The sequence below is a fragment of the Salvia miltiorrhiza genome, chromosome 7 (genome assembly GCF_028751815.1).
Source record: "Salvia miltiorrhiza cultivar Shanhuang (shh) chromosome 7, IMPLAD_Smil_shh, whole genome shotgun sequence".
Lineage (NCBI taxonomy): Eukaryota > Viridiplantae > Streptophyta > Magnoliopsida > Lamiales > Lamiaceae > Salvia > Salvia miltiorrhiza.
The window spans coordinates 25,576,173-25,588,241 of record NC_080393.1 but is presented as its reverse complement, the minus strand read 5'-3'; the positions used below and the strand labels follow the sequence as shown (position 1 = coordinate 25,588,241).

Here is a 12,069-nt window from a genome sequence, read left to right as displayed (position 1 = left end):
CAGTCTAACAATAGTTCAACCAATAAAATAGAGCGCTAAAAAAAATTAAATGTCGCAAACAAAAATAACAAAACTCAAAAGAACAAAGATTCAACAAATCAAAAAGTCTATTTCAAAAACAAATAGAAACAACTAAGAACAATGATTAACTAAGAACTTCATGGGTTCAAAATGGCCTTTGTAGGACAATTCTGAGAGTCGTGGTGTCCCATTATTTTACATCTTTTGCAGTTCCGCATAGGCTTCTGAGCTAGAATGACTGCCTTCTCTTTGTTCGATTTCCTACGACCACCCGCTCCACTACCTTTAGTTTTAGCAACAGCAGGAGGAAGCACAGTAGGCACCTCAGGTTGTAGAGACCCATAGAACTCCTCAAATATCAAATTATTTGAATTTCTCGTGGGATTCTTGTTTCCTAGCTTTCCAAACTTGTTCTCAACTTCAATGAATGCACCCAACAACTGCTTCATCAAATCTTGATCACCGGATACATGACCAATACATTTGCTAACAACCTGGAATAAATCATGCTTACCAATTACTTGGGTTGCCGAAGAAACTGACGTATCTTGCGGTGTAGATAACATATAAGATTTGCACCACCGATTAGAAATGTATCTTTCCGGAATCTTTTCAACTTTCAGCCACCGCAACACGTAGTACATGTGTCTACATAGCAAACCTTCCTGGTGAATTTTTTTTGCACCGTGCATCGGCGGACTTGGATTTTTTGTCGCCGATTCGCCTAATTAAATAAAATATAAACGTTGTAATATCATGAAGCTCTAATCGCAAATGTAGATAACGCAATTGTTCACACACGTATATAAAACATATCTACCTAAATCAACGGTCGAGCATGCCTATTAATTGAATGACAAACGTGAAATTAAACTACAGTTGTGATCGAATTTTTTTTTTTGCTTTCAGATTATCCGACGTAAAAGATAAAGTATGAGGATTCAAAATATATATTGTCATACCTGTACTACTCATGCCAGGGTTCATTACCAGGGTGCGCCGGAAAAAATAAGCCTGTTCTTGAAGGTTTTTTTTTAATCACAGAGTCGACGTAAATTAACGAGACTCCGATGAGGATGTTTGGCGCCGGAAAACATAAGGTTGTTCTTCAAGGTTTTTTTAATCTCAGAGTCACGTAAATGAACGAAACTCCGATGAGGATGTTTGGAGTAATTGTGGGGAATAAATGATATTCACGCATGCTCACTAAGGATTGTGGTTTTGCTAAGATTAAGGAAATAATCAAATCTTGCCATATTATTTAAAGATATTTTCAGATCACTTAAATATGTTATGACAAATCTATCATTTTAGTGAGTTATTAATTCAGATTATTAAGAAAATCAAGAGCCGTTGGATTGGCAGATTTAAAGGGCCGAGATTCATTTCTTATTCTTCTTACATTTAGCTTTCTTTTTTGATCCATTCCCTATATATATATATATATAATAATAATAATAATAATAATAATAATAATAATAATAATAATAATAATAATAATAATAATAAGAGCCATTTTCAGCCCTTAGATCATCAAGATTTACGGTTGATTCATTATCCTGTTGGATGAATTCATGGTCCTAAGTTTGAATCCCAAAGATAGCAAAAATTTATTTTTCGCAATTCATACGTTTACACAGAAAATTCGTACGTGTTCTACACATAATTCATACATTGTAGCTAGTTCGTATTTTATATATTAAGAAGTGTTTATACCGCTGTCATCCCATATATATATATATATATATATATATATATATATATATATATTATGGGTCCATGGATCAGATCTGGACCTGATCTGGATCTTGAACCTCTTACTCTAGATTCAGATCCAAAAATTTTAAGAATACTCCAGATCCGGTCTAAATCCATCGGGTTCAATTTTTACAAGGTCCGAATCCGAAAAAATGGATTTGGATCTGTGGATCTAGACCGGGCCCGTGATCCACTACCATCCCTTAGGACAAAGAAGGATATCAGATACATGAATTATTCTCCAACAACGAAATTTCAACACTACATCTTTATTATTATCATTTCAGATAACCTTTAGTATCATTTCTTTTTAGATCAAGCACGCCTGCATCTTATTATATGTATGTGAAGGCTGCAGTGGACATGAAAAATTTCATAGATATAGACATTGATATATACATGACTATACGAAACAAAGAATCTGATCAAGTTCCATACCAATAAAAAAGTGTAGCTAAGGCATCGAGTATTATGCCATTATAGAAAATCTTTACTAATAAAAACCCTTATATGATCTTATTCCTTTTTTCTTTTTAAATTATATATTTCATTTCATTTACTTGATGTACAAATGCATACATAAAGATAAGTACAATTAGCAGTAGCTTTAGATTTATATTGCTTCATTTATCATTTCATAATCGCAAATTGAAATCATGCAATAATTTAATGAGAATTATATTATGCAAAGAATGTACCAAGTTTATCTTCACAATGCAATCTCACAGTGAATCATGAATGTCCCATTGAAATTCAATCCAACTCCACTTGGGCTCTAGAGTAATACATGTGCTCAACGGATTTCCACTTAGGTCGTTTCTTCAAAGCATCTTCCAGTTTATTAAGGTAAATCCAACTTTGAGGCACCACTTCTTTTAGAGCTGCAACAAGACTCTCATACTTCTTAGGCGACCAACTACGTCTACTCTTATCGCTGAGATTGAAGAGACAGATCTTCCAAAATGCAACCCCACTCATTGCTCCTCGCTTTGCTTTTACTGGACCACTTAATTGTCGCTTTCAAAATATTATACGATTATTTTCATCAATATCTATTCTACCAAAAAGTTTATTTTATGTTATTTTGGGTATAGCATGTGAAATAAAATATCTCACTTTATTTACATTATTTATTTTCATTTTATTAATCATAACATGTATATCAAACATAGCCTAGTACTCATACCACCACATCAAACCATTTTTATTTTATAAATTAATAATATTAAATAATAAATTTAAAGACCGCGCTATAGAGGACTCGAACCTAGGGCTGGGAATCGGGTCGGGTTCGGGTACCCGAACCCGAAAAGACCCTAAACCCACTACCCGACCCCGACCCCGAATTTGAAATCGGGTACCCTAATACCCGACTCGGGTATTCGGGTACCCGAAATTACCCGGTCAAAATGAGCTCTTCCAAGTCAACTGTTACAAGCGCGCATACATCTAAGTTTACTAATTGATAAAAATTGGATCTTTATACTTAATTTGGAGAGAATTGAAATAGAAGCAAGCCTTACGCCTGCTGATTGTTGTCTCGGTTGAGTGATTTGGGGCCGAGGGTGAGAATCACGGCGGCGGCGGTGGCTGCTGTTCGCCGTGAGATAGCGAGGGAGGTGGAGCTGCTGACGGTTAGAATCGCGGCAACGCTGTCGTCGGAGCTCGGAGGCTGCACCTGAACCTGCGGCGGCGAACGGCTGCTGCACGGGCGAGGGTCGCGGACTGCTGCACTGGCGAGACGGCTGCTGGCTGCTGCAGGGGCGAGGGGCTGGGATGGCGCCGACGCCGGGCTGGCGAGGGGCGACGGCGAGTGGGGCGGCCGAGAGGTTAGGGACGGCGGGCTGGGAGTTGTTGAATCATGAATTGATTTGGCCCAATTTGGGAACAGGGGGCGGGAGGGAGGACCGAGGATCCGAGGAACTAGGGCTGGGAGTTGTTTTAGAATCCATATTTAATTTAATTAAATATTTAAAATTTATTAATTAAAAATATCGGGTAATTCGGGTATACCCGATACCCGAATATTTAGACCCCTAAATACCCGATCCCGTACCCGATCCCGAAAAAATCGGGTATCGGGTACCCTATACCCGATTTTTTTGGGTCGGGTATCGGGTACCCGATTACCCGGTCCCGAAATTCCCAGCCCTACTCGAACCCAAGACCTTTGATCTTAGACATTAAATCCTTATTACTTGGTCAACACATGCACACATCAAACCATATTTTTTCAGTGAGAAGCACATTAAACCATTTTCAGATGGGGATATAGTGTTACTCTGTTAGATAGTATGAAGGGTCGTGATTCAAAAGCAAACATGATACATTATTCTGAAATTACAAATATAATGTTAGAATTACTTGAATCTGAATAATTGACCAATCATACAATGTTAAACATTTTTTTTAGATTTATATACGCACTAAAATGCATCATAATTATTCTCTCCATTCAATTGGCTCAAAATCAATTCATTTTTATTGTATGTTTTTCTTAATAATGGAAATGGCTTTATTTTTATTCATTTGAATTTTGGAAGAAGAGGAAAAAGATTGAGCCCACGTTTGGTTGAGTGTTTTTAGAGGTTGGAAAGGAAATCAAGTAATTGAATCCATTACTTGTTGTTTGGTTTGAATAATGAGACAAGCATTATCTTACTTGAGGGTAACTTAATCACCCAATTTGTTACTCCTCAAAATAGAGGGGAAACAAAAGAAATGGAATCCCTTACTAATGATTCATTTATATTGTTAAACCAAACACTCAATAAAAGTAATGGTTAATGTTGCCATTCCACTCCTTTATCACTCCTTTATTTGATTTCATTCCATTTCCATTCCTCTATTTAAACCAAACGAGCACTGAATTGGAGTAATGAGATTTCTCAAAAACGTTTTCTTCCACTTTTTGAAAATTCTCCCAAAATACAGAGAAATCGCGCCATGCTTGATATGCGATTCTATTAGGACACTTGCAAGACGCCTTGCTCATCAGAAAAAATGGAGTGCGCCGGAAAGGGCGGCCGAACGCCGTGCTCCGGCCCTCCCGTTCGCCGCTGCCAACGTTGCCAAGCTGTTGCTTACTGCTCCCTCGCTCACCAGGTGCTTCCCTTTTTTCCTTTTTATTTCCGCAGGTTTGGCAGAAACATTTGTTGTTACTCTAGTAATTGTCATTCTTATACAATTTTTTTTTTTAAATTTACAATACATAGGTTTCCCACAGAAGTGCGCATAAAAGAGAGTGTGAGAGGTTGGAGCAGCAAATGAAGCGCGCTGACATCTTGAATGATTTCCCTTTCACATTCACGCGAGAAGCCATCCAAATCCAGGTTTTCTAGGGTTTTATGTGCCTAGTTCTATTAAGTAATTGTACGCGGCTGTTTGGCCTTCAAAGAGAATAGTATTGATTGTAGGGTACAAGGTGTTCATTTTTGAAAAGGCACGGCATCCACCTTTCAGGAATGTGGATTTGTGAATGCAGCTGTGTAGGAGTCTCAGCTTCTAATTTCCAACTTTCGAGGTAATATTGTATAATTTCCATGTGTTAGCTGTGTTGTTTGTGTGATTTGTTCGTTTCAGATTGAATTGATTTCTGCTAATTTCAGCTTGTTTCTTGAACTATGTTATGTAGGTTGATCAGTAGTTGGAATCTTCCAAGTGAGTTATGTCCTTGCAGAGGTATTTAGCGTTCTTATAAACTAATTTGTTATGCTTAATGCATGGTATTTACAAGCACTTGCTAATAGTCCAGGACCTTCCTCTCCAATACCCGAGCGCCTAACTACTTGGAAGGACTACTACGAGTGGAGGTGCATCCCACTTTGTAGCCCTGCTGCTTTACTTCTTCATTGGGTATGTTGTCCTTGTATCTGAGGTGTATGTTTGTGTAAGAGAGAACAATAAACATCACTATTCGTCCTTAAGTTGTAGAACACACGCACGCACTCTTTATCATGCATGTCCCTAAATTTTGATGTTTACTAATACTGAATACAAGTGGTATATGGGCTAATACGATGACTATGTTTGTTCCAGCCCTTAACAGTATTTCGGGCCATTCAGCTTGCAACTCTTGAAAGCTTGCTTCCTGAATTCTCTAACGAACTGCGAATACATTATCTAGGTATCTTAGCTTGATAGTTGCATTCAAAGTAACTCTGTGCTGCTATTGCTACAATTTGTCTTTGTTGAACTACTAATTGTTCTACAGAAGGGGTTAATATTATTTCATGTTTCACCAGAATGCCAATTACAATTGTGCTTTGTGTACCCATGTTTTCAGTTGAAAAAATTCTTCATCACACTGACCTGTTCTGCTGTTTCTGCAATGAAGATGAGACTTGAAATCACCAACAATATGATTTGGACTTGGTTTCAGAAAATTGACATTGAATCTTTAATATGAACAAAAACTCATGATATATCACTTGAGTTTTGTTAATCATGATACTTGTTTGCCCCTGATTGTGGCCGGTGTAGATTATTACTTGTATGAGCTTTCATGATCGCTTTCTCTTATTGCTGCTTTCTCTGGTATATGATCCAATTATGTTGCCCTTGACCATTAGTTTAACTGCTTTCTTAAAGGACCAGAAAGAGAACTTCTTCAGTTGGCAGTCTTTGGGGAACTGCAAGCACTCTTCCCCGGAGTAAAGGTGTACATAGATCTTTTTGGACCTGCAATTCCACACGCGAGGTTGGGTTTAATCTCATATGCTTCTTTCATTTTGCGGTTTGACTTTGACTAAGACTCATGTATTTACATCTCTATGCACCTTTTGAGTTACACTGAAGTTGTTCGTGAATCTGCATTTCCTTAAGGTGAGCCCGTATAGACTCCTTATGCTTTACATCAATGAGACGGAAGGTGGTGTGCCAAAGGCAATAATTAATTGAGCGATGATCCGTAATGCAAATTTTCTAACCACCTTACATCATTATGTAGGCTGATTTCTGATGTGTCTTAAACTTTTTGCTTCCTCGGACCTCTGCAGACAGTATAAGTAGATCTTCTTTATCAAAGATGGAACTTTCAACCATTAAATTTTAATAACTTTGCAAGTCTCTCCCAAAATCCCTTTGCGGCATTCTTCAAAATTTCAATGGCGTAGTGATTTTTCAAAGATAGCTCTGTTCTAGATATATTCTCATGAGAAAATGCTTTACACAGTTTTCTTTCAGCAACTTTTGTCCATGAAAAAACTTCATTATGCTTACTGCCTTAGGTTTAGAGATATTAACTCTTGTGCGTGTGTTGGCCTAGTGGTAGGAGGTTAATGCCCAAGTCCTGAGGTCCTGGGTTTGAGTCTTCCATCGTGCGGTCTTTAAATTTCTTTATTTACTTATGTAATTTATCAAAAAAAAAAAAGTGATTTAACTCTTTGAATGGATCTACTTATCATCCTATTGATGTGCATGTTACTTTTATAACAGGGATGCTGAAAAGATCGATCTGTATAGTTATGCTCAGTGTAATGACATGGACTGTGGGTGCCAGAGTTCTTCTGTTAGTTACCGAGAAAGAATAGATGCTTGCCACTCATCTGCAGTCACGTTACGGCTTCATGCAGGTTTTTATCATGACTGTTACAGAGAATTACTGCAGGTTGTGACCAACGCTAAGATAACTTCCCATTACTTATCAATGACTTTTGTCATTTTCTCACTAGATTCGTTTGTGTAGGATTCTTTTCCTCATATTATCGTAGCCCCAAACGCTGGTGTTGCTGCCTACAAGAGCTGGTTACCTACTATTGTAAGTTTTTGAACCCGGGAGTAGTAAAGTATTTCTTTTTAGCAAAGTATTATACAAAGATGCTTAGTTCTTAAATTTCACACAGGAAGTAATAAAAGAGCTCAAAGTTCCAGCAGTGTTCTCGGATTACTGTGAAGAAGCTTGTCATCTTGCAGCTTCATGTATCAGATCTGTAACAGGCAATGCTCCCAGAATTCAAGTACGTCTCTTTCTATAATATGCTGAATTCTGCAGCTTCCGACTTCCATGTCATTGAAGATGATTTTACGACTCATGCAGATTCAGATCAATCCATTCAGGCAGCCTCTTTGCGTTGAAGAAAGCGCTCTCTATCTTCCTTGCTATTCTAATTGCTTCGTGTTTGGGTTGTGCAACGAGATGCTCGAATAAAGCCGATGCTGCTCGTGAGTTGGCCGGGGATCTTGATGTATCATTTTCGCAGAAAGCTGTGTTTACTTATAAACTCAATCTATAGGGGTGATTGTGCATTTATTGGATGAAGATTGTATTCAATTTTAGGTCAATTATTTTATTTCCAAATACAAGTAAGTTTGAGTTGAGTTAAAAATAAAAATGAAATTGAATGTTTAGATTGAGGTGGAGCGAGACAAGTCGTGGGCTTCGTCTTGGACGTTGTGTATAGTGGACACCTGTACATCCGTTTTCCATACAAAATACTCCAAACTTCACTACCACAAGGAAAAAAATTAAGACAGAGGTCGTCTCCAATAATTAACTCCGTCAAATCAAACCCTTCCCCAATAGATGAAATCAAAGGCCCAACCGTCAAATTCCGGCTGAATTGGGCTCAATCCGATCATCACGAAGCATGCCGCCTTATGAGAAACAAGTGCGGTGGTTTCTGTCTTTCCTTCTCGTCGGGGTAGGGTTTGGGATTCAATTCGGTAACGCACTAAAGGTGCCGGTAAGATTCACCGACGTGCTCCCGGTGCTGCCGCGTCAGGTGTCGTGGCCCGTGCTCAACAACATCCACAGCGCCGTCGACTTGCTTCCGCAGTATATCGGATCCTTGGCGCCGGATAACGGGACGATTAAGTGGAAAGGCGCTTGTTTCTTCGAGAACGAAGGGAAGATCGACTTCACCAGTACCGGTGATAGGGGAATTGGAGGCGGCGTCATCCACCTTTCGGTCCGTCACCTCGATTCTCTTCCTGCTCTCGTATATCATTTGGTGATAATAATTTTGTGCCAAGTTTTAGTTTAGATTGTGCTTGTGGTGCGTGGAAGTCAAGTTCATTCGGTTGACCAACCAACAACTCATGATCTTCGCCAGCTTGATGTAATGAAAAAGTGCAGAATAAATTTTGAATGAGTGGGTGCCTCTTTTCCGAGATGACGTACATGAAGTGATTCTATTGAACATTTACCTAAACTTTAAGCAATTAGGATCTTTGGGGCAATGCTATCCCTGGGTTATAGATTTCTCGTGCATTTGTTTTTAAAACCATGACGAGCATAATTTGCTGGATATCTGGAACGATTGTTCTGTTAGACGATAGAGTTTCATTTGAAATAACCGTAAAGCTTTTGTTTTTTGAACTTCATACTATATCCATCACAAATATTTGCTCTTTCATAAGAATGCTCATGTACTTTCATGCTGCTGATTATAGTTTCATTCTTGTGACTGTGTGTGTGCTTTTGTTTATTTGAGCTGGTATTTATCCATTAGAGAAAGTTGTTTCTGTTATTAGTCACACAAGAATGTCTATTTATGCTGCTGTATGTTAAACTCAACACCACCTCTCTTTCAGACCGCAGCTGCCCATAGCTGGTCGTGTATGGATTTGTATGTATTTGCAACTCCTTACAGGGTCACTTGGGATTACTATTTTTCTGCTCGAGACCACACGCTAAAAATTGAATCGTGGGAGGAACCTGCTGAAATAGAATACGTAAGCACATTTTTTTTCTTCTAATTACTTCATAATGGTTGTTTATTTTAAAAGGTAGAAGTTGACATTTTGAACATTCTGAGCAGGTAAAGCAGCATGGGATCTCAGTTTTTCTTATGCCATCGGGAATGCTTGGGACGTTTCTTTCCTTGGTTGATATCTTGCCGCTATTTTCTAACACTGGATGGGGTCAGAGTGCTAATCTAGCTTTCCTAGAAAAACACATGGGTGCATCATTTGAAAAACGCCATCAACCATGGCGCACTACCATCAATCCAGAAGATGTGCATTCTGGTGACTTCTTAGCTGTTTCAAAGATCCGTGGACGCTGGGGTGGATTTGAGACGCTGGAAAAGTGGGTCACTGGGGCATTTGCTGGACATACAGCTGTATGCATGAAGGATGAAATGGGTAATCTTTGGGTTGGTGAATCTGGACATGAAAATGAAAAGGTATGTGGTATCATTGTGGCTCCAATTTTCTGTTGTGTATGGTTCCTGTTTTATGATGCTTTGACGAATACAGACGAGACACATAGTATCTATCTGTTTCAGTTCAACCCTCTTGACTGTTAGATTTTGCCTGGAAAGTAACATTTTATGTATTGAGTTCTCTGATTTGAGTCGTATTGAATGGATTTGACTTTTGGTTATGGTCCTTGGATCAAATATTTGAGAATTTGTTATATTTTAATCTTGTTTTGTAAGAGCTTTTAGCCCTAGCTATTGCTTGGAGCAAGGTTTGTAAGGGGTTCTTATTGGGAAATCCTATGAAGCTGTAAAATCATAGCATTGGCATATTGATGTGGTTAAGCTGACTTGTCACTTGCTGCTGATCCAGGGTGAAGAAATTATTGCTGTAATTCCTTGGGACGAATGGTGGGAAATGGCACTCAAGGATACTTCTAATCCACAGATTGCACTGTTACCCTTACATCCCGAAGTACGTGCTAGGTTTAACAATACTGCAGCCTGGGAGTATGCTCGGCAGATGGCAGGCAAGCCATATGGTTATCACAACATGATCTTTAGTTGGATTGACACTGTAGCTGACAATTATCCTCCACCACTAGATGCTCACTTGGTATGTACCTCTGTTTAGACTAAGATAGTCAGAGCTTTGTTCTCTCCCATGAATTTCATGACATATTGACAGATACCAATCACTCTATTCTGCTCAAGTCATGCATGATCTAAGTTTTAGTCTACAGATTTGCACAGACGAGTTTTACTGACCACGAGACTACAGGTCATTTCTGTCATGTCTATGTGGACCAGAATGCAGCCAGCATATGCTGCAAACATGTGGAATGAAGCTCTTAACATGCGGCTTGGGACACAGGTGAATTATTTTATTATTGCAGAACTACTGTCTTAAACTATGAGTCTATGAGCAATATCTCTGCTGGGGTCTCGAGGTAAAGTATAATTGTATAAAATGACATCAAGGACAAACTAAATTGCTTGATGCTGTAACGGCTGCCCTCTACAGGCCTGCACGTTAACTCCTACGATATCAATGTCTTCACCTTGGTTAATTTTCCTGTAGGATATGGGCCTGCATGAAATTCTAGCCGAGACTGAAAAGAGAGGTGTAACTTTCGATCAATTACTAACTATTCCAGAACAAGACGAATGGGTGTACAGTGATGGTAAGTCTACAACATGTGTGGCGTTTATTCTGGCAATGTATAAAGCAGCTGGAGTATTTGGTCCGGTTTCCAATTCCATTCAAGTAACTGAGTTCACGGTGAGTAGCTAGCGACCTCACAGACGACTGTTTGAGTCACCATTGTCTGCTCACATTGACTTGTTTTGGTGGTGGCAGATCAGAGATGCTTACATGCTTAAAATATTTGAGAATAACGCGACACGCTTGCCACATTGGTGTAACAATGAGGTGGATCAGCTGCCGTTCTGCCAGATCTTGGGTGAGTATAAAATGGAGCTTCCGCTGTACAACACTCTGGAAGCATACGCGCAGATGAATGAGCGCTGCCCTTCTTTACCTCCAACTTATGAAAGGCCTCTTCAGTGTTGAATATTTGGATTGGATATAGATATATTGGTTATGTGTAACTATATTCCTCGTCCAAAACTCCAAGCTTGTAACGTGTATTATCGCCTTGGCTTAAGAAACATGCTGCTGCACACTCTACCTCGCAATGCTACTTAATGATCACAACTTTGGCCATAACTGCTACTAAGCTCAAACCGTAGACTTCTCCAACTTGATAAGTGTTGCTGATAATTGGATATTACAAATAAAACAGTAAAGTTTATTCAAGAAAACAGAACGGCTGGAAACAAAACTTTAGGGGGGTGTTTACTTTGGAGAATTAGTCTTGATAGATAATAATAAGACTAATTTCTTGTTTACTTTGATGGATTGCAATTTTAGGATATTCCAAGGTCTTTGATTATTTCTATCATTCAAGCAAATTTTGCTTGATTCTTATCCCATGAAAAGGGTGGAATTAAAGACATCCTACTCTTGAGAATAAAAATACTCAATCTTATATATAATCAATCATGCAAAGTAAACGCCTCTTAGTAGTACTACGAGGAAATTGTTATTGAAGTAACTAGGCAGCTAGCAGGCTTCCGACGCTGTTGT

The 12,069-nt window shown here is 38.8% G+C and overlaps 3 protein-coding genes across 4 annotated transcripts; 2 read left to right on the top strand and 1 right to left on the bottom strand.

The window, feature by feature from the left end:
• Positions 1-14: 14 nt before the first annotated feature.
• LOC130993710 (uncharacterized) lies at positions 15-1,217 on the bottom strand. Its single transcript, XM_057918735.1, has 2 exons — positions 984-1,217; positions 15-745 (listed from the first exon to the last, which is right to left on the bottom strand). Exons 1-2 carry the CDS (start codon positions 1,006-1,008, stop codon positions 159-161), a joined length of 612 nt encoding a protein of 203 aa, XP_057774718.1. The 5' UTR covers positions 1,009-1,217; the 3' UTR covers positions 15-158.
• A 3,458-nt stretch (positions 1,218-4,675) lies between these two features.
• On the top strand, positions 4,676-8,127 carry LOC130993709 (uncharacterized). 2 transcript variants are annotated; one of them, XM_057918733.1, is made up of 11 exons: positions 4,679-4,884; positions 4,995-5,111; positions 5,196-5,302; positions 5,414-5,460; positions 5,534-5,634; positions 5,818-5,905; positions 6,370-6,478; positions 7,216-7,387; positions 7,466-7,537; positions 7,623-7,736; positions 7,817-8,127. In XM_057918733.1, exons 1-11 carry the CDS (start codon positions 4,783-4,785, stop codon positions 7,925-7,927), a joined length of 1,140 nt encoding a protein of 379 aa, XP_057774716.1. In that variant the 5' UTR covers positions 4,679-4,782; the 3' UTR covers positions 7,928-8,127. The 2 variants fall into 2 exon arrangements, with proteins under 2 accessions (XP_057774717.1, XP_057774716.1); XM_057918734.1 differs by lacking the exon at positions 7,817-8,127 and having other exon boundaries at positions 4,676-4,884; positions 7,627-7,736.
• A 144-nt stretch (positions 8,128-8,271) lies between these two features.
• LOC130993707 (uncharacterized) lies at positions 8,272-11,610 on the top strand. Its single transcript, XM_057918732.1, has 7 exons — positions 8,272-8,687; positions 9,313-9,453; positions 9,540-9,905; positions 10,294-10,536; positions 10,702-10,794; positions 11,002-11,202; positions 11,281-11,610. Exons 1-7 carry the CDS (start codon positions 8,367-8,369, stop codon positions 11,491-11,493), a joined length of 1,578 nt encoding a protein of 525 aa, XP_057774715.1. The 5' UTR covers positions 8,272-8,366; the 3' UTR covers positions 11,494-11,610.
• The last annotated feature ends 459 nt before the right edge of the window (positions 11,611-12,069 follow it).

Excerpts from the sequence above, each read along its gene's own strand:
- LOC130993710 (XM_057918735.1), bottom strand. The coding sequence starts at position 1,008 with ATGAACCCTGGCATGAGTAGTACAG. Across the intron at positions 746-983 it reads CCCTGGCATGAGTAGTACAG|GCGAATCGGCGACAAAAAAT; the intron begins GTATGACAATAT and ends TTATTTAATTAG.
- LOC130993709 (XM_057918733.1), top strand. The coding sequence starts at position 4,783 with ATGGAGTGCGCCGGAAAGGGCGGCCGAACGCCGTGCTCCGGCCCTCCC. Across the intron at positions 5,112-5,195 it reads GAGAAGCCATCCAAATCCAG|GGTACAAGGTGTTCATTTTT; the intron begins GTTTTCTAGGGT and ends TATTGATTGTAG. Across the intron at positions 7,737-7,816 it reads GCAATGCTCCCAGAATTCAA|ATTCAGATCAATCCATTCAG; the intron begins GTACGTCTCTTT and ends CGACTCATGCAG.
- LOC130993707 (XM_057918732.1), top strand. The coding sequence starts at position 8,367 with ATGCCGCCTTATGAGAAACAAGTGCGGTGGTTTCTGTCTTTCCTTCTC. Across the intron at positions 10,537-10,701 it reads CACCACTAGATGCTCACTTG|GTCATTTCTGTCATGTCTAT; the intron begins GTATGTACCTCT and ends ACGAGACTACAG. Across the intron at positions 10,795-11,001 it reads ACATGCGGCTTGGGACACAG|GATATGGGCCTGCATGAAAT; the intron begins GTGAATTATTTT and ends ATTTTCCTGTAG.